Consider the following 21,781-nt stretch of genomic DNA (forward strand, 5'->3'; position numbering starts at 1 on the left):
AGTGTGAGTGAAATGAGTGAATGTTGTGATAGTGGAGCTGTGAGGTGAAATAAGTGGAGGCCCAGTTGTTGTGTGTGTAGCTTGTTTGATCCAGTGGTTTTCTACAGGGACGCTGTCCACACAGAGACTGTGTCACATCAACTCAGTGGATCTCAGTCCTTGTGTGTGTCAGTGGATGGAAACAGTGGTCCCTGGATCATGTTGCTGGGCTGCAGCTCCATGACGCCATCTAGTGGACTGATAGTAGAAGTAGAGCAGCTGATGGCAGCTTCCTCTTCCTCTCTGCTGTGTGACTGCATTCAGCTGACACTGATATGAAGCAGAGGAGAAGAGCCAATCAGTGGAGGAGCAGCTGGAGACATGATGGACATGTGAGCTGCTGTGCAGATGAATGATGTGTGTTTCCTCTGCAGGTGAAGCTACAAAGTGTGTGTGAGCTGATGTGGATGTGAGCTCAGCAGCATGGATCAGTGTGAGGACAGAGAGGAGGGAGCCCCTCCCTCTAAAACCAAGAGCCAGACCACAGGTCAAAGGTCAGAGTTTAAAACAGTCAGACAGACTTTTCTCTCTAAAAGTCAGTTGTTGTGTTTATTAAAAGACTGAAGATATTTCTCATCAGTTTTTCTCCAACAAGCACATTTATCAGTTGTGTTGTTGTTTCAGGATCCAGCAGCAGAGACCAGACTCTCCTGAACCCAGCTGTCTGTCTTTAAAGAGCAACCAGTCAAAGGACATTGTCGTTGACTTTAAAGGAGGACGAGGATCAGCTGATCAGATGTAAGAGACAAAACTACATTTCAAAGGTTTTGAGTTTCTGTTGAACGTTCTTCCTGTGAAGTCACATTTCAATGATTCTCATTAAAAGCTGAGTTATAACTCAGACACACGTTCAGTGAATGACTGACAGCATCCCATGCATCTTTCTTTCTGTTATATTACATCCACTGCTGACGCTACTAAATATAACAGCTGCTTTTTGTTCACTTCCTGCAGCAGTCGCTCCACTTCAGCACTAAAGGTCTTTCTATGTTTGGAGTCTGACGCTCCCTGTAGATTTTTGTTTGGACATTTTAACTTTCCTTCTCAACTCACCTTCTAGTCTACTTGCCAGCCCATAGGGCCCCATTGTGAACCCGGAAATGTTGAGTACCCCAAAGTTTTATGTTAGAAATAGATAGTATGGGTCCCCAGTATTCAGAAACTGCCGGATGCTAACTTATATATATTGGGAAATTAGCATAACTGACATAATTAGCATAAATTAGCATAATTGCCTATATGGGCAATATTTCAACAAAATTGACTTGGCTGATCTGGGCAATATTGGAGTGGTTTTAGGGGTTATTGATGATGCTGAATCCATTTTGAATTTTGAAAATGTCAGAAATGGATTCAGCATCATCAATAACCCCTAAAACCACTCCAATATTGCCCAGATCAGCCAAGTCAATTTTGTTGAAATATTGCCCATATAGACAATTATGCTAATTTATGCTAATTATGTCAATTATGCTAATTGCCCAATATATATAAGTTAGCATCCGGCAGTTTCTGAATACTGGGGACTCATACTATATATTTCTAACATAAAACTTTGGGGTACTCAACATTTCCGGTTACTCATTGATGGCAAGTAGACTATTCTCTGACATTCTTGATTTAACAACACGTTCATGAATCTGACGTAGAGTTTGCATGTTCTCCCCGTGCATGTGTGGGTTCTCCAGCTTCCTCCCACAGACCAAAGACATGCAGGTTAACTGGTGACTCTAAATTGCCCATAGGTGTGAATGTGTGTCTGTATATGTTGGCCCTGTGATAGACTGGTGACCTGTCCAGGGTGAACCCCGCCTCCTGCCCAAAGTCAGCTGAGAAAGGCTCCAGCTCACCCTCCACCCTAGTGAGGATGAGCTGTATAGAAGATGAATGAACTTAAAGAGATATTGGTGAATGAGGCCCATTGTTACAAAATGTAGGAAAAGGAACTCATTCACATTTGTAACCCTTAAAATAACTTTGCAGAGAATTCTTTTGAAAACCTAAAACTGTCCAACATGAGTTGTGTTGTTGTTTCAGGATCCAGCGGCAGAGACCAGACTCTCCTGAACCCAGCTGTCTGTCTTTAAAGAGTAATGAATCAAAGGACATTGTCGTTAACTTTAAAGGAGGACGTGGATCAGCTGATCAGATGTAAGCTGTAACTGACAGTCAGACTCAGGCTATTGTAGAAAAGAACCAGTTTGTACGACGTGTTGTTGGACCAGGTCTGAAAGCAATGTGTCTCTGTCTGTTGTGAACATCCTCAGGGGACATATAAAGTCCATCTTGTATTATCTCTCTGTCCTGATGTTGACTTGACACTGATTCCTCCACAGAGTGGACCAGGAGAGCTCAGAGGTTCCCAGTGGTCAGTCTGCCCAGCAGCATCAAACACACCTGGACTCCATATTTATGGTGAGGACATGTCCAACAGCTGCTGTTACATCTGTTGTGTTCACCATCATCTCCATGCTGCACTTTGACACCAGTGGATTGTCAGTCTGTCCGACATTGATCTGATGTTTGGCTCCATGGTTTTAGTTTGATGCTGTCACTCATAGAGTTTCTGTTCCAGCTGCTGGAGGAGAACATGGTCACTTTTGTCAAGAACGAGCTGAAGAAGATCCACAAGGCTCTGAGTCCAGATTACCCAGAATGCTCAGGGAGTCAGAGGGAGAATGAGGAGGTGTTGGATGGTGAGGATGAAGAGCAGAGGAGCAGCAGAGAGGCATTAGTGAAGATCACAGTGAACTTCCTGAGGAGGATGAAGCAGGAGGAGCTGGCTGAGCGTCTGCAGAGCAGTAAGAGGATTTCTGTAAAGATTCAACATGATGGACAAATGTAACGTTCACTGACATCAACACATGGAGGGAAACATGTTCACATAGTCGTTATTTAGAAGAATTAAAATGTTATATTTTCTTATTGATCTAATTTCTTGTGTTTTCATTCTGAATATTTTGCTCCAGTTTGTGGACGTAAACTCAAATCTGCCCTGAAGAAGAAGTTCCAGTGTGTGTTTGAGGGGATCTCTAAAGCAGGAAACCCAACCCTTCTGAACCAGATCTACACAGAGCTCTACATCACAGAGGGAGGGACTGGAGGGGTCAATGAGGAACATGAGGTCAGACAGATTGAAACAGCGTCCAGGAAACCATGCAGACCAGAAACAACCATCAGACAAGAAGACATCTTTAAAGCCCCACCTGAAAGAGACCGACCAATCAGAAGAGTGATGACAAAGGGAGTGGCTGGCATTGGGAAAACAGTCTTAACACAGAAGTTCACTCTGGACTGGGCTGAAGGCAAAGCCCATAAGGACATACACTTCACATTTCCCTTCACCTTCAGAGAGCTGAATGTGCTGAAAGAGAAAAAGTTCAGCTTGGTGGAACTTGTTCATCACTTCTTCTCTGAAACCAAAGAAGCAGGAATCTGCAGGTTTGATGAGTTCCAGGTCGTCCTCATCTTTGACGGTCTGGACGAGTGTCGACTTCCTCTGGACTTCCACAACACTGAGATCCTGACTGATGTGACAGAGTCCACCTCAGTCAACGTGCTGCTGACCAACCTCATCAGGGGGAACCTGCTTCCCTCTGCCTTTGGATAACCACACGACCTGCAGCGGCCAATCAGATCCCTCCTCAGTGTGTTGACATGGTGACAGAGGTCAGAGGGTTCACTGACCCAATGAAGGCGGAATACTTCAGGAAGAGGTTCAGAGATGAGGAGCAGGCCAGAGAGATCATCTCCCACATCAAGACATCACGAAGCCTCCACATCATGTGCCACATCCCAGTCTTCTGCTGGATCACTGCTACAGTTCTGGAGAAGCTGTTGAAGACCAGAAGGAGAGGAGAGCTGCCCAAGACCCTGACTGAGATGTACATCCACTTCCTGGTGGTTTATCTAAAACTGAAAAAGGCCAAGTATGATGGAGGAGCTGAGACAGATCCACACTGGAGTTCAGAGAGCAGGAAGATGATTGAGTCTCTGGGAAAACTGGCTTTTGAGCAGCTGCAGAAAGGAAACCTGATCTTCTATGAATCAGACCTGACAGAGTGTGGCATCGATATCAGAGCAGCCTCAGTGTACTCAGGAGTGTTCACACAGATCTTTAAAGAGGAGAGCGGCCTGTACCAGGACAAGGTGTTCTGCTTCGTCCATCTGAGTGTTCAGGAGTTTCTGGCTGCTCTTCATGTCCATCTGACCTTCATCAACTCTGGATTCAACCTGATGTCACAACAACAAACAACCTCGAGGTGGTCTAAAGTCTTTAGATACAAACCTGAACTGACACCTTTCTACCAGAGCGCTGTGGACGAGGCCTTACAGAGTCGAAATGGACACCTGGACTTGTTCCTCCGCTTCCTCCTGGGTCTTTCTCTGGAGACCAATCAGACTCTCCTACGAGGTCTGATGACACAGACAGGAAGTGACTCACAGTCCAATCAGGAAACAGTCCTGTACATCAAGAAGAAGGTTGAAGAGACTCCCTCTGCAGAGAAAAGCATCAACCTGTTCCACTGTCTGAATGAACTGAATGATCGTTCTCTAGTGGAGAGGATCCAACAGTCCCTGAGCTCAGGAAGTCTCTCCACAGATAAACTATCTCCTGGTCAATGGTCGGCTCTGGTCTTCATCTTACTCTCATCAGAAGAAGATCTGGACGAGTTTGACCTGAAGAAATACTCTGCTTCAGAGGAGGCTCTTCTGAGGCTGCTGCCAGTGGTCAAAGCCTCCAACAAAGCTCTGTAAGTGTAGAGATAGTTGGATTTATTCATCATTAGATAAAAACCCTTCTGTCTTTCAACAGAACAGATAATAAACTCCTTTCTTCTTTAATTCCTCATGATCATCTCATTAGACTGAGCAGCTGTAACCTCTCAGAGAGAAGCTGTGAAGCTCTGTCCTCAGTCCTCAGCTCCCAGTCCTCTAGTCTGAGACACCTGGACCTGAATACCAACAACCTGCAGGACTCAGGAGTGAAGCTGCTGTCTGGTGGACTGGAGAGTCCACACTGTAGACTGGAGACTCTCAGGTGTGGATCCATCCTGTTTATCTGACGCCACTTGGCCACAGCAGCAGATGTTGACAGTGGTTTCCTGTGTGTTGTTGTGTGTGTTCAGTCTGTCAGGATGTCTGGTCACAGAGGAAGGCTGTGCTTCTCTGGCCTCAGCTCTGAGCTCCAACCCCTCCCATCTGAGAGAGCTGTACCTGAGCTACAACCACCCAGGAGCCTCAGGAGTGAAGCTGCTGTCTGCTGGACTGGAGGATCCAGACTGGAGACTGAACTCTCTCAGGTATGGAGACAGGGCCGTTGTATTGGGGAGAAAGGTGATGATAATTGTAGGGGCCCAGCGCCCAGTAGGGCCCACAAAAACCCCCAGTAGTCTAATCTTTGTATGACTGAATTATTCCGCATAAGACCCTGCTACTCATAGTAATGCTGCATTCGCATCAATACAAAGTAGGCTAAATAAAAAATGATAATACATACGTAGTCTAAGAAAAAAGTGGAAAAGTCAGGGGCCCATTTTCGTATTCTTTCAAAGGCCCCAGAATTCCTAGCAACGGCCCTGTATGGAGAGGCTGCTGCAGCCACACACACTGTCTGATAGAGGAGGAGGAGCTGGAACATTTTCTATGGCCCCGTTCACACCTGGTCACACCTGGTATTAACATTTGTCTCAGGTGATCCATGCATTGATTACATCAGATCCCATCACTCAGACCATATCCAGAGGTGGTGTAGGCCACGGTGAAGCTCCGCCCACTCCACTGACATCCTCTGTCTCAGTCTGACTCGTCCCAACACAGTTTATACTGAAGCCAAAATCTCAGAGTGTTTCAAACATGAGCTGTGCAGCTTTCATCAGTCACAGTGATGAACTACTGGGATCAGGAGTTTCTCCTCATGATGACTTCAGTGTCTCATCATGACTCACTGTGTCATATTCAGGAGAAGAGATGTCAGTGATGAAAGCAGCTTTTGGCAGCTGTGCTCTGAGTCTCTCCAGATGTTTGGATCAGACTTTATTTCAGAGTGTATCAGAAAACATTTCAGCTGCAGCTGGTTGAACTGCTCCTGAACCAACAGAGTGTTTGACCAGCTCAGATATCCCACAATGCACCAGGAAAGAAGAAGAGTGCAGCTGTGAAAAGTGGATGCACTGCAAAAATTCAAAATCTTACCAAGAATATTTGTCTTATTTCTAGTCAAAATAAATCTAATTATACTTAAAATAAGACTCATCACATTTAAAAAGTAGCTTGTTTTTAGACACTTTTTAAATTTTTTTCAAGCAAATTTTCCACTTTAAGTAGAAGAATCTGACAGTGGAGCAAGTTTTTCTTTCTTATTACAAGCACAAAAAACTTGCTTTCACTGGCAGATTTTTCTACTTATTTCAAGTGAAAATTTGTTTGAAAAAAGTGAAAATTATCTAAAAACAAGTTGATTTTAGGTGATGAGTCTTATTTTAAGAGATTAGTTTTGACTAAAAATGAGACATTTTGACAAGAAAAAAGACAAATATTCTTGGAAAGATTTTGAGTTTTTGCAGTGCATCCACTGTTCACAGCTGCACTCTTCTTATTTCCTGGTGCATTGTGGGATATCTGGGCTGGTCAGCTCCACCTGTTGTGTCTCCATCTTTGCTGTGACGTGTGTTTGTGCAGCTTGAGAGTCAGAGAGTGAAAGTGTGTGTCTCACACTGCAGTGACATCACATGGAGAAAAGACATGATGAAGTGTTTCCTCCTGGTCTCCTCCTGCTCTGTATCATCACTAGATAAAGACTCCAGCTCCTTCTTCTCTGTGCTCAGTGTTCATCCATACATACCAGCCTCCATGTGAACACAGTGATAAAACAGTGTGTGTGTGAGAGCCATGTAATGTCCATGTGTGCATGCTGACAGAGAAGGTGCTGCTCTGACCCCCCTCCTCCTTTCAGGGTGGAGCCTGCTGGAGTCCCATGGTTGACACCAGGTCTGAGGAAGTGTAAGTCTGTTTTTACTTTGATTCATGGAAACGAGGGATGCACATGTTGAACCGTTTAACCGTTAACCGATAACAAGAACTTTGACCGATTAATACTATCAGTTATTTATTTATTAGCTCCTTGTCGTCAACTCATGGGGGCGTGTCGACACGTGCAGATTTCCACGTGTCTTCAGTCATATCTCGCGGTAAAAAGTTCCACAGGAGGACTGACAGTATGTGCAGCAGCCCCCGTGAAGGAAGGTCAGACCATAAATGTAGCTACACAGACATAGATGTGAATCATCTGTAACAACAGCGCTGAAAAAAGCTAAATAAAAGAGGAGGCTGATGCAGCTCTCCTGCAGCTCCACAGAGGAGCTCTGCTGCTCCTTCAGTCTGGTGTTTGGCTGCACTTTGTAACTAAAACAGTTCTACACTGGACGATCTAACCTCCATATGAGAGATCAGCTGAGACAGAGCAGAGTGGATGAGGCACTGATCAGCTGTCACAGCGCACGTGTGTATTTAAAGGGACAGTTCAACATTTTGGCAAATTGGCCCATTGCCATAATCCCTATAGTCATAGCAGTAGGTTCGTTACCTTTAATTGTCGGTGCAAGCTATTTTTAGAACGGCGGAGCAGAGCCGTGAGCTGCTCAGAGCTACGCTATGGAGGCTCATTATGGGATTTCTTGGTTTCCCTCATCAAACTCATCAAATACACAATCCAACAACTCCACAACGCTCTGGTGGACAAGTTGTGAGCTGCACATTCACCACGCTATGAGATAATAACACAACGTTACCACACAGAGTTGTTTTAGAGGGAAATACAGAGACTGATGATGAAAAACTGTCCCTGAAGGCAACGCGCATCAGTGGTTTTGCATGAATTTCCATCTAAAACAACTCTGTGTGGTAACGTTGTGTTATTATCTCATAGCGTGGTGAATGTGCAGCTCACAACTTGTCCACCAGAGCGTTGTGGAGTTGTTGGATTGTGTATTTGATGAGTTTGATGAGGGAAACCAAGAAATCCCATAATGAGCCTCCGTAGCGTAGCTCTGAGCAGCTCACGGCTCTGCTCCGCCGTTCTAAAAAATAGCTTGCACTGACAAAGGTAATGAACCTACTGCTATGACTATAGGGATTATGGCAATGGGCCAAAATGTTGAACTGTCCCTTCAATAGCAAAAAAAAGAATTGGAGCGTCGTAATCTTATCGGTTAACGGTTAATAATCGGTTAACGAGCATCAGTTATCGGTCAGAAATTTTTTTCAAAATGTGCATCCCTACTGGAAACAAAGCAGCACATTCAACCATCTTCACACTGTCACATCACTGACGTCATGAGTCTTCATCAAACTGTCAATAACTGATCAATGATCAATAACTGCAGCTGTGTCTTGTTCTCTCCATCAGATTCCTGTCCACTCACAATCGACACAAACACAGTGAACACAAGGATCAAACTGTCTGACAACAACAGGAAGGCAACACGTGTGAAGGAGCATCAGTCATATCCTGATCATCCAGACAGATTTGACCCGTTGCCTCAGCTGCTGTGTTCAACTGGTCTGACTGGTCGCTGCTACTGGGAGGTCGAGAGGAGAGGAAAGGTTTATATATCAGTGAGTTACAGAGGAATCAGAAGGAAAGGAAACAGTTATGACTGTGTGTTTGGACAGAACGATCAGTCCTGGAGTCTGTACTGCTATGATGCTGGTTACAGTGTCTGTCACAATAACAGAGAGACAGATATCACCTCCTCCTCCTCCTCCTCCTCCTCCTCTGTCTCTAACAGAGTAGCAGTGTATGTGGACTGTCCTGCTGGCTCTCTGTCCTTCTACAGAGTCTCCTCTGACTCACTGATCCACCTCTACACCTTCAACACCACCTTCACTCAACCTCTCTATCCTGGGTTTACACTCTATGATCCTGGCTGACCAACCTCATCAGGGGGTACCTGCTTCCCTCTGCTCGCCTCTGGATAACCACACGACCTGCAGCAGCCAATCAGATCCCTCCTCAGTGTGTTGACATGGTGACAGAGGTCAGAGGGTTCACTGACCCACAGAAGGAGAAGTACTTCAGGAAGAGGTTCACAGATGAGGAGCAGGCCAGAGGGATCATCTCCCACATCAAGAGATCACGAAGCCTCCACATCATGTGCCACATCCCAGTCTTCTGCTGGATCACTGCTACAGTTCTGGAGGAGCTGTTGGAGACCAGAGAGGGAGGAGAGCTGCCCAAGACCCTGACTGAGATGTACATCCACTTCCTGGTGGTTCATCTAAAACTGAACAAGGTCAAGTATGATGGAGGAGCTGAGACAGATCAACACTGGAGTCCAGAGAGCAGGAAGATGATTGAGTCTCTGGGAAAACTGGCTTTTGAGCAGCTGCAGAAAGGAAACCTGATCTTCTATGAATCAGACCTGACAGAGTGTGGCATCGATATCAGAGCAGCCTCAGTGTACTCAGGAGTGTTCACACAGATCTTTAAAGAGGAGAGAGGCCTGTACCAGGACAAGGTGTTCTGCTTCGTCCATCTGAGTGTTCAGGAGTTTCTGGCTGCTCTTCATGTCCATCTGACCTTCCTCAACTCTGGACTCAACCTGATGTCACAACAACAAACAACCTCCTGGTGGTCTCAAGTGTTTGGAGACAAATCAGCATCTTTCTACCAGAGTGCTGTGGACGAGGCCTTACAGAGTCCAAATGGACACCTGGACTTGTTCCTCCGCTTCCTCCTGGGTCTTTCACTGACGACCAATCAAAATCTCCTACGAGGTCTGATGACACAGACAGGAAGTGACTCACAGTCCAATCAGAAAACAGTCCTGTACATCAAGAAGAAGATTGAAGAGATTCCCTCTGCAGAGAAAAGCATCAACCTGTTCCACTGTCTGAATGAACTGAATGGTCCCTGAGCTCAGGAAGTCTCTCCACAGATGAACTGTCTCCTGCTCAATGGTCGGCTCTGGTCTTCATCTTACTGTCATCAGAAGAAGATCTGGATGAGTTTGACCTGAAGAAATACTCTGCTTCAGAGGAGGTTCTTCTGAGGCTGCTGCCAGTGGTCAAAGCCTCTAACAAAATTATGTAAGTGTAAGTGTAGAGATAGTTGGATTTATTCATCAGTACATACAAACACTTCGGTCTTTCAACAGAACAGATAATAAACTCCTTTCTTCTTTAATTCCTCATGATCATCTCTTCAGACTGAGCAGCTGTAACCTCTCAGAGAGAAGCTGTGAAGCTCTGTCCTCAGTCCTCAGCTCCAAGTCCTCTAGTCTGAGACACCTGGACCTGAGTAACAACAACCTGCAGGACTCAGGAGTGAAGCTGCTGTCTGGTGGACTGGAGAGTCCACACTGTAGACTGGAGACTCTCAGGTGAGGATCCATCCAGCTGTTTATCTGATGCCACTTGAACACAGCAGCAGGTGTTGACAGAGGGTTCCTGAGTGTTGTTGTGTGTATTCAGTCTGTCAGGATGTCTGGTCACAGAGGAAGGCTGTGCTTCTCTGGCCTCAGCTCTGAGCTCCAACCCCTCCCATCTGAGAGAGCTGGACCTGAGCTACAACCATCCAGGAGCCTCAGGAGTGAAGCTGCTGTCTGCTGGACTGGAGGATCCAGACTGGAGACTGGACTCTCTCAGGTATGGAGAGGCTCCTGCAGCCACACTCACTGTCTGATAGAGGAGGAGGAGCTGGAACATTTTCTATGGCCCCGTTCACACCTGGTATCTGTCTCAGGTGATCCATGCATTGATGACACCAGATCCCATCACACAGACCATATCCAGAGGTGGTGTAGGCCACAGTGAAGCTCCGCCCACTCCACTGACGTCCTCTGTCTCAGTCTGACTCGTCCCAACACAGTTTATACTGAAGCCAAAATCTCAGAGTGTTTCAAACATGAGCTGTGCAGCTTTCATCAGTCACAGTGATGAACTACTGGGATCTGAAGTTTCTCCCAAGGGGGCAGTTGTCGGTCTGAGAAGTGAAGCTCACCTCCGCGTTCAAAAAACTGCAATCCCCTCGGCTTTCTCTGGGGGCTGGCTCCAGAAGGGAGCAACTCCAATTGAGCCCCATGTTAAAATAGCCGACTTAACAGCTTAAAAAAACCTATTTACAGCCTGGTACACTTCATTTTTTTGGTCTCAACCGATAGTTTCTACCCCCGCACACACTCTGAGGGGGGTGAATTTTTTAAAAACTCTACCGTTTTACTGTTATAAGGTTAAAATTCTGGCCAATTAACGTTGAGTGACCGGAGTCCGGAGACCGCTGCTTCGAGGCCAGTGGGCGGGTTCTCGGCCGGCCAACCGCCGCACCGCTCCAAATGGCAAGTAGAATCCAACATGGCGCAGTTCAAACCCCCGTAGTAGCGGCACAAAACAGACTCCCCCAAAGCAGTGGGTGACGTCACGGGTGCTACGTCCATTCTTTTTACAGTCTATGGTTTCTCCTCATGATGACTTCAGTGTCTCATCATGACTCACTGTGTCATATTCAGGAGAAGAGATGTCAGTGATGAAAGCAGCTGTTGGCAGCTGTGCTCTGAGTCTCTCCAGATGTTTGGATCAGACTTTATTTCAGAGTGTATCAGGAAACATTTCAGCTGCAGCTGGTTGAACTGCTCCTGAACCAACAGAGTGTTTGACCTGAACAGTCCCAGAGACTGTAGACACCTGTAGAGTGTGGACACTAGTGTTGTCACGATACCAATATTTTCGATACTTTTAGATACTTTTCGGTACTTTTCCAAATAAAAAGAGAACACAAAAAATTTCACTATTTACTTTATTTTAATAGAAAATCTTAGAACTATATGTATCAGTAGCTAAATAATCATTAAATCAATAGTATAAGTAGCTAAATAATCAGTAAATCAATAAACAATCTGCTGCATGATTAAAATAGAAATTTCCATCTATATTAATCTGAACTCTAAATTAAATCATTAGTGGTCTGTTTAAAAATGAATATCAACTGCATTATTTGAGGTCTGAAAACACTCAAACACACACCTATTGTTTCCCATATGTAGACCTGATGTAGACCAATGTGTGGTGCAGCGTCACAGAATCAAGACCAAGCCACAAATTGACTCTTTTTTCTTCCATCAACGCGATATCGTTCCGTTAATTAATCTCCGCGTAGCGCTCTTGAGAGAGAGAGAGAGAGAGAGAGAGAGAGAGAGAGAGAGAGTCTCTCTCGCACGCGCGGCGCACACAAACACAGGCACATGGACAGGTGGCGCTGTAACGGTAATAAAAAAAAAAAGCACCTTGCTTCGTTTGTGACTCGCTCACTCGCTCGCCTCGTTTCAAATTACAATGCGGCGACTTCACGCGGCGACGTCACCGCTGCCGGCGGCGCAAAATGAAAGTACCGGTCCCATCTAAGCGCAGTATAGTACCTTTTTAAATGCCTCAGTACCCCGGTACCAATCTAGTACCGGTATACCGAACAACCCTAGTGGACACACTAACAACAACACAGCAACAAGAATCAAAGCATGTCCACTGCTCAGAGACATTCGTCTCCCAGCGTCTCCAACCAAGGAGGAAATAAGAGACAGAAACCAGGCGGCACCATCAGGTCTCTGTCTGGTCAGATATTGATGATCAATAATCAGCTCAGTCTCTCTGAGATCCTGGTCTTGTCCTGATGAGATGTGTTGTTGTGTTGAGGAGACAGTCAGTCACAGTGTGACATCCAGATGTCCTCACTGTCCAGAGGCCTGGAGCTGTCAATCAGAAGAGAGTGAGTGTAGTGAACAGTGTAATAATCAGTGTTTGTGGCTGAATGTGTGTGTGGTCAAACAGCTGTTTTCAGACTGTGTGTGTGCTGCAAGGTTATAATAGTTTTGGATTTTTAATTATAGTTTAGTTTTATTTAGTTTCGACTTCTTTTTCTCTAATTCAGTTAGTTTTAATTAGTTTTTAGAGCGGGTTTGCTAGTTTTAGTTAGTTTTTATTTTTTCCTAAACGCTTGGTTTTAGTTTAGTTTTTATTAGTTTTAGTTTTTTTCATACTTTGGGTTATTTGTTAGTTGAAGGATTCAAAAAGATCAGAGGAAGTATTGTGTAATAAAACTCAAAAGATACCATTTAACAAATGTGTTCATTTACTGCAGTTTTTTTACATACCAGTGCAGTAAAGTAACAATAGGTCTACAGTAGCCTACCTTGCACGTTGTATTGACATAAAGTAGCATAAAGTGAACACAGCAAATGTTTTGGACATTTAAAGTGCACTTTTATCTGGTAGTGCACAGAGCCAGACAGCTGATAATATACTTCTCCACCTCAGCTTGATGCTGGTGTGCTTAGCTTTTCTATGTTAAAGTACTGGTTCAGGATGAGGCATTTGAATTAAAATAAAATTCCAAATAGGTGTAATAATATAAAATCTCACTCACTCACACACTGCCTCTGTGTGTGTGTGTGTGTGTGTGGGGTATTTTACTGTTGGTTCTCTCTCTCACACTCGCACGCACGCACGCACGCATACACACACAGTCTTTCTGCTCTCTGGGAGTGGGCAGCTTGTCTGTTCTTCTGAGCTCCCAGATGTTCACAGATCTGTATGTATGGGCTGCTACATTTTAGTTCTCAACGGGCCTGTCAGGTCAACCTAATCGGTCGCGCGGGCTTGGACCGAGTCTGGCCGCGTCTGGTTCGGGCTTCAGCACGCGTGTTGGACCACGTCTGGTTTAATCAATACAAGGATAAACATCGCACACACACATTTCAACCATAGAGCGCTGCAAGCATAACCCCGAGTGTCTTTCTAAGGGACGTTTGGTCACGGGAAGTGACAGACCGTGAGGTGCCAGCTCACGTAAAATTGCTCGAGTGAAATAACCTGAATCGATTTCTATTAATCCGAAATTGACAAAGACGAAAACGAAGGGAATTTCATCTATAATTTCAATACGTTTTAGTTAGTTTTGTAAACACACAATACAGTTTCAGTTAGTTATCGTTTTTTCATTTGATTATAGTTTTTATTTATTTCAGTTAACGAAAATGTTTTTTCAATTCTAGTTTTCGTCATTTCGTTAATTTTCGTTAACGATAATAACCTTGGTGTGCTGCTCCAACACGTCTGACTCCAGATCAGATGAAGCCACAAAGCGGCTCCTTAAAGCCCCAGTATGTAGGATTTACCCCCATCTAGCGGTGTGGTTGCATATCGGAACGTATTCTTGATGTTGCGTTTACGTGAACTCGGGCAGAAGTCAGACAGACAACAGACGCTGCATTTAACAGGATAAACAAGCCTCTATGTAAACAAACAGTCCGCCAGCACAACGCAAAACAATACAGGTGTGACAATATGTTGTAATGGTGATGTCGTATTGTTTACCTGACCCACGTTTTACCGTCTTTCTCTCGTCGAGTAAAATGACATCCAGTTGGTTTGCCGACGGCGTCATTCAGGTGTCTGACTGCACCTGAATGCAACACCAGTGCCTCCGTCCTTCCTCACACTACACAGTGGTGACAGTTTTAACAGGCGCTACCTGGAAAACTTTCTCCCCGAGCCGACAGCTCTGGTGAGTTTCCGTGGTTACCTACAGACACGCTGACACTGAACGTAAAAAATGGCGATGCAACATGGCCGCCTCGGTTCCGTGCACCCCCCCTTGTATATTTGTAACGATTTGTAACAACTCATTCTAAGGTACGAGAAAGCTTTCGTTTGTATGCGGGTGTGATTCCACTTCAGTGAAATACGTATTTATGAAAGCAATATTAGATTTTTGTAGCCAGGCTAGCGCCGCCTACTGGTTCCGGCAAATTTCATTTGCCTCAACAATGTAGTCAGGACACTAGCAATGCGTTTCGGTTTGCTCCGTCCAATCAGCGAACAGACGGGTAAGTGAAGGCGATGACGTTGAACTCAAGCGCTCAAGATTAACCTATGAGCTTAACCGGTGTATAGCACACGTGACCACCAAGCAGCAGCGATTAGTTGAAGCAAATGTAAGCAACCGCCTCCCGGAAGCAAACGAATCCCTATGGCTCGTGTTCAGACGCTATATGAAATGTAATGAAATAAGCGGCTGATGCATCAGGCTAAGATTTTTGCTCATAAAAAGCCAAATAAATCGCATACTGGGGCTTTAATGAAAGTCTCCAGCAGCTGGAGCTTCACTTCCTGTCTGAGTCCATGTGCTCTGAGCTGAGCCTGCTTCTCTCTGCTCTACAGTTTCTCTGCTTCCTCTGGACTCTGACTTCAAGTCCAGTCAAAATGTGTGGACAGGTTTGATGGAGCTCAGGACTGGTCCTGAGGACGGCTGCTTTATTCCACATGATGTGACTGATCTCAGTGAGTCAGTGTGTTGCAGCTGATCTGTGTGAAGAGCAGAGAAGAACAGAGTCATTGATCATGAGATCCTGATCCGTCCTGTCACTGTGATCAGATGGTTTCTATTAGAGCTCCTTCATCCACTCACTGCTGCTGTGGCTCCTGTGGAAACCTGCTCACAGCCTCATTCTTCAGCTTCCTGGGGAGTTTTCTTCAAATAAACACAAGTTGTGTTCACACTCAGTGTTTCTCACTAAACTCACTGTGTTTCACTGAGCTCTAACAAACGTGTTGAGTGTGTTTCCTTCCTCATCAAACACTGAAACCACACTGCAAAAATTCAACATCTTACCAAGAATATTTGTCTTATTTCTAGTCAAAATAAATCTAATTATACTTAAAATAAGACTCATCACATTTAAAAAGTAGCTTGTTTTTAGACACTTTTTTAAATTTTTTCAAGCAAATTTTCCACTTTAAATAAGTAGAAAAATCTGATAGTGGAGCAAGTTTTTCTTTCTTATTGCTATCACAAAAACCTTGCTTTCACTGGCAGATTTTTCTACTTATTTCAAGTGAAAATTTGGGTAACACTTTATTTTAAGGGGTCCTTGTTCCTGTGTATCTACCTAATTAATTACAGTGTAATTACCTATGTAACCGTATGTAATAACATGTACTTACATTGTAAATACATAGTGTATTTTGGTGTACTTACAGGTCCTTGTTACACTTGTAATAGAATGCTTGTGCAAAGAGAGAGGCCACTTTGGCATTTCTTATTACAAGTGTAACAAGGACCTGTAAGTACACCAAAATACACTATGTATTTACAATGTAAGTACATGTTATTACATACGGTTACATAGGTAATTACACTGTAATTAATTAGGTAGATACACAGGAACAACGACCCCTTAAAATAAAGTGTTACCAAAATTTGTTTGAAACAAGTGAAAATGATCTAAAAACAAGTTCATTTTCAGGTGATGAGTCTTATTTAAAGTGGAAAGAGATTAGTTTTGACATTTTGACAAGAAATAAGACAAATATTCTTGGAAAGATTTTGAGTTTTTGCAGTGCATCCACTCTTCACAGCTGCACACTTCTTCTTTCCTGGTGCATTGTGGGATATCTGGGCTGGTCAGCTCCACCTGTTGTGTCTTCATCTTCTTTGCTGTGACGTGTGTTTGTGCAGCTTGAGAGTCAGAGAGTGAAAGTGTGTGTCTCACACTGCAGTGACATCAGATGGAGAAAAGACATGATGAAGTGTTTCCTCCTGGTCTCCTCCTGCTCTGTATCATCACTAGATAAAGACTCCAGCTCCTTCTTCTCTGTGCTCAGTGTTCATCCATACATACCAGCCTCCATGTGAACACAGTGATAAAACAGTGTGTGTGTGAGAGCCATGTAATGTCCATGTGTGCATGCTGACAGAGAAGGTGCTGCTCTGACCCCCCTCCTCCTTTCAGGGTGGAGCCTGCTGGAGTCCCATGGTTGACACCAGGTCTGAGGAAGTGTAAGTCTGTTTTTACTTTGATTCATGGAAACGAGGGATGCACATGTTGAACCGTTTAACCGTTAACCGATAACAAGAACTTTGACCGATTAATACTATCAGTTATTTATTTATTAGCTCCTTGTCGTCAACTCATGGGGGCGTGTCGACACGTGCAGATTTCCACGTGTCTTCAGTCATATCTCGCGGTAAAAAGTTCCACAGGAGGACTGACAGTATGTGCAGCAGCCCCCATGAAGGAAGATCAGACCATAAATGTAGCTACACAGACATAGATGTGAATCACCTGTAACAACAGCGCTGAAAAAAGTAAATAAAAGAGGAGGCTGATGCAGCTCTCCTGCAGCTCCACAGAGGAGCTCTGCTGCTCCTTCAGTCTGGTGTTTGGCTGCACTTTGTAACTAAAACAGTTCTACACTGGACGATCTAACCTCCATATGAGAGATCAGCTGAGACAGAGCAGAGTGGATGTGGCACTGATCAGCTGTCACAGCGCACGTGTGTATTTAAAGGGATAGTTCAACATTTTGGCAAATTGGCCCATTGCCATAATCCCTATAGTCATAGCAGTAGGTTCATTACCTGTAATTGTCGGTGCAAGCTGTTTTTAGAACAGCGGAGCAGAGCCGTGAGCTGCTCAGAGCTACGCTACGGAGGCTCATGGGATTTCTTGGTTTCCCTCATCAAACTCATCAAATACACAATCCAACAACTCCACAACGCTCTGGTGGACAAGTTGTGACCTGCACATTCACCACGCTATGAGATAATAACACAACGTTACCACACAGAGTTGTTTTAGAGGGAAATACAGAGACTGTTGATGAAAAACTGTCCCTGAAGGCAACGTGCATCAGCGGTTTTACATGAATTTCCCTCTAAAACAACTCTGGCTCTGCTCCGCCGTTCTAAAAAATAGCTTGCACCGACAATTAAAGGTAACGAACCTACTGCTATGACTATAGGGATTATGGCAATGGGCCAATTTGACAAAAGGTTGAACTGTCCCTTTAATGGCAAAAAAAAAAAATTTAAATGGAGCGTCGTAATCTTATTGGTTAACGGTTAATAATCGGTTAACGAGCGTCGGTTATCGGTCAGAAATTTTTTTCAAAATGTGCATCCCTACTGGAAACAAAGCAGCACATTCAACCATCTTCACACTGTCACATCACTGACCTCATGAGTCTTCATCAAACTGTCAATAACTGATCAATGATCAATAACTGCAGCTGTGTCTTGTTCTCTCCATCAGATTCCTGTCCACTCACAATCGACACAAACACAGTGAACACAAAGATCAAACTGTCTGACGACAACAGGAAGGCGACACGTGTGAAGGAGCATCAGTCATATCCTGATCATCCAGACAGATTTGACCTTCAACCTCAGCTGCTGTGTTCAACTGGTCTGACTGGTCGCTGCTACTGGGAGGTCGAGAGGAGAGGAGACGTTCTTATATCAGTGAGTTACAGAGGAATCAGCAGGAAAGGAGACAGTGATGACTGTGTGTTTGGAAGGAACGATCAGTCCTGGTGTCTGGGCTGGTCTGGTGGTCGTGGTTACATAGTCTATCACAATAACAGATCGACACCTATCTCCTCCTCCTCCTCCTCCTCCTCCTCCTCCTCCTCCTCCTCCTCCTCCTCTGTCTCTAACAGAGTAGCAGTGTATGTGGACTGTCCTGCTGGCTCTCTGTCCTTCTACAGAGTCTCCTCTGACTCACTGATCCACCTCTACACCTTCAACACCACCTTCACTCAACCTCTGTATCCTGGGTTTAGATTCTGGTCGTTTGGTTCGTCAGTGTCTCTGTGTTGAGTGAACCAGAGTCTCCTCCTGTCACAGAAACCTTCTCTCTGTTGAACAGACAGTTCAGTCTCTACACGTCTGTCTCTGTCTCTCACTCACGTCGTCTTCACAGGACAGAGATGAACACAGTTTAATAATGACCTCATCAGCGTCATGGCAACAGAAAAATCACTGGGACCTGAAAAACAAGAAGAAGTTTATGAGAATCACTGAGAAGAGTTTAAAAAACCAACTGATTTAATCCATGAATGTAAATAATCTGATGTGAAATAAACAACAACGTGATTTAAAAAATAATCAGTAAATAAATGAATTAATAAACAAACATTTACATGTCAACTTTTATTACTGGATTTATTTTGAGATTCATTTCCTGGCAGATTTTAATTCATTCATCAAGTTTTGACTAAAATGTCTCTCCATAGGCGTCAACGTCTTATTCTGAAATTGTTCACTGCTGCCAATGTGTGACTTTTACTTTGTAGAATGTTTATCAGTTGTTTTTTCCTCTAGTTGTTAAAGGGATAGTTCGCCCAAAATTCACATTTCACTCATTATCTACTCACCCTCATGTCGACTAAGAGCTGGGAGAAGTTTCAGAGTCCTCCGTGCCTTCTCTGAGTTACGGGGGGTTCCGCGCAGCAGTATTTGTCCATATAGTGGTTGTGAATGGATACCAACTTTCTTTGTAACAAAAAGACACACCGAAAAACATCCAAATACCTCCATGCTGCTCGTCTGTAATGTCCCTCTTGTATTGAAGCCCCGACATGAGAAATTGTTCCGAAAAAAAATTAAATAAGTCTATATTTTAAGCTTGTTTGTAGCGGAAGCTCCCAGTGTCTCAGTTCACTGCTCTTCCTGTGTCGCGGAACAATTTCTCATGTCGGGCGGCTACCTAAAGCACCAGAAAAGAGACCAAGATGGATCACTGCAATCCGGAGAAACGGCTGGGCTCCTGGCAACGACACCTGGATTTGCAGTTCACATTTCGTGTCAGGTAACTTTAAATGATGTTGTATTTTTGGGGCAAAATCATTTCATTACATGTATTGGCCAACGTTTCCCCAGTAAAACTCTGAACGCTAGCGTCTTTCATTTAACTACATCATAAAAATAAAACTGTTTGACTTTATTTCCTGGACTGTCATCATTTATGCTAATTACCTGTAGTGGGAATAACAGTTGGATTGTTTCAGTGGCATTTTGTAAAGTGTCTAAAAAAAAAAAAAAGTTTTTTCTGTTGGTCCTGCCCACAGTTAAAGCTACTGCAGGTATATTCATAACATCATACAAGCTTACTATCCAAAAAAAAAATATTTAGCCTAATATATAAAGAAAGTGACTAAACCTCCATAAATGAACTTTCCTTTGGGGTTAATAAAGTAATTCTTATCGTATCTTAAATTAAAATTTAGGTGTAGGTAATACTTTTATTAAAAATTCTGATTATTCATTAATCATACTCTATTACAAATACTGCTTTCTTTTTATTGCTGTTGCTCTTTATTATCTGTGCTATACTTCCTTTGCTGTTGTCTGCTGCTGCAACCTTGTAAATCCCCTCCACTGTGGGACAAATAAAGGACGATCTTATCTTAACCCTACCCCCTAACCCTACAACTAAACTTACATAATATTATTTATAGTGTTTCTAATGGTTCTTCTCCCTGGCTTTCTGGAGACGACCACAGCCGTGATGTTTGTCTTTGCCTCATAAAGCAGGTCAAAGGTCAGAGAGGACTGAGGCCTTGAACTGAGCCCACTGGCAGCAGAGACATTTACAAACCACAGGTCTATTCTTACCACTCACATGATGAGGGGGGGGGGGGGGGGGGGGGGGGGGGGGGGTCAGATGATCTATCTCTACAGATCACAGATAAATAAACACACACAGACAAAAACATCAATCATTTATAATATATTTTTTAATTTTTGTAGAAAAAATAGTTTATAAATCATGCAGTCGGTACATCTCTGGAGCCATCTCACATTCAACACATCATCATCATCATCATCATCATCATCATCATCATCATCATCATAAACACTCCCCACATGAAACTCAGATTAGAACCGTTCTCTTTAAAAGCAGTGAATATAGTTCTTTCTTATATGTGATCGTCTCAAAACCGATATTTACACTTGAACTAAGTCATAAATATGATCAAATGAGAATAATGTTTAGAAATGAAGATAAATACGCTGCCAGGAGGCCAGGAGGAGGCACTGTATCTATTAAACAGCTGAGAGATTCAAGTAAAAACTCTTCACTTTGACTCCAGCTCAAAAAACATAAGAATAAAAACTATTTCTTTACTTCTTTGAGCTGCAGAGGTCAGACACTGCAGCTGCTGCTACTTCCTGTTTGAGATCAACCAATAACAACTCTTATAATAACCATAATAATAATAATAATAATACATCAGCTAAAAGCAGCATCAATAACAACAGCTTGAAGATTTGTATTTATCAAGGTTTCAAACCAGCGACCAGATTAAATCTGGCATGGATTTGATTCTCTATCACAGTCTAAACATCGTCACTGTCTCAGTCTTGTATCATCAACAGGTTTCCTGTCACATCGTCTCTGTTTGTGTATTTATATACAACAGATACATCACATTGTTGGTATTGTTAGTGACGGTGGGTTTTCACACTTGCTCAGCTGCATTTCAAAAATAACACTTACACTGCTCTTATTGCACACATGAGAAAAAACAACACAAACACCCTTTAGCTTTGTAATAATTCAGCAACTCTTATGTCCAGCATCGCTCTCTAATAATAATGACCAGAGCATAGTGTAACAGGAAGAAGAAGAAACAAAACACTGCCCCCTACTGAGCAAAAAGTAGTAGTTACAGTACAGTTAGTCCGTCTGTCTAACCTGCCTCTGCCCTTCACTCTTATATTTATATTTATATATTCTACTATAATATACAACATGTGTTTGTCTGTGCAGATGAAGAAGTCTTTAAACCACGGTGTGCAGGTTAGTAGCTGAGCCTCGTCTCTGGTTTTATACCATGACGTCATGGTTTTAAAGATTAACAATCTATATATTGATTGATTGTAACAGGAGGAATCCTGACACCA

At 43.6% G+C, this 21,781-nt stretch overlaps 1 protein-coding gene across 1 annotated transcript in view; it reads left to right on the top strand.

The window, feature by feature from the left end:
• Positions 1-21,781, top strand: part of LOC311004127 (uncharacterized protein) — a gene marked incomplete at its 3' end in the record, with an annotated part of 309,814 nt that overhangs the window by 176,936 nt on the left and 111,097 nt on the right. The window contains 9 exon segments of the mRNA XM_083996075.1: positions 664-777; positions 2,376-2,454; positions 2,615-2,840; positions 3,009-3,635; positions 3,638-4,793; positions 4,907-5,080; positions 5,169-5,342; positions 6,995-7,041; positions 8,447-8,945. Coding sequence (XP_083852201.1) covers positions 664-777; positions 2,376-2,454; positions 2,615-2,840; positions 3,009-3,635; positions 3,638-4,793; positions 4,907-5,080; positions 5,169-5,342; positions 6,995-7,041; positions 8,447-8,945 — 3,096 coding nt within the window.

This window comes from Trachurus trachurus (assembly GCF_905171665.1).
Source record: "Trachurus trachurus genome assembly, chromosome: 21".
Lineage (NCBI taxonomy): Eukaryota > Metazoa > Chordata > Actinopteri > Carangiformes > Carangidae > Trachurus > Trachurus trachurus.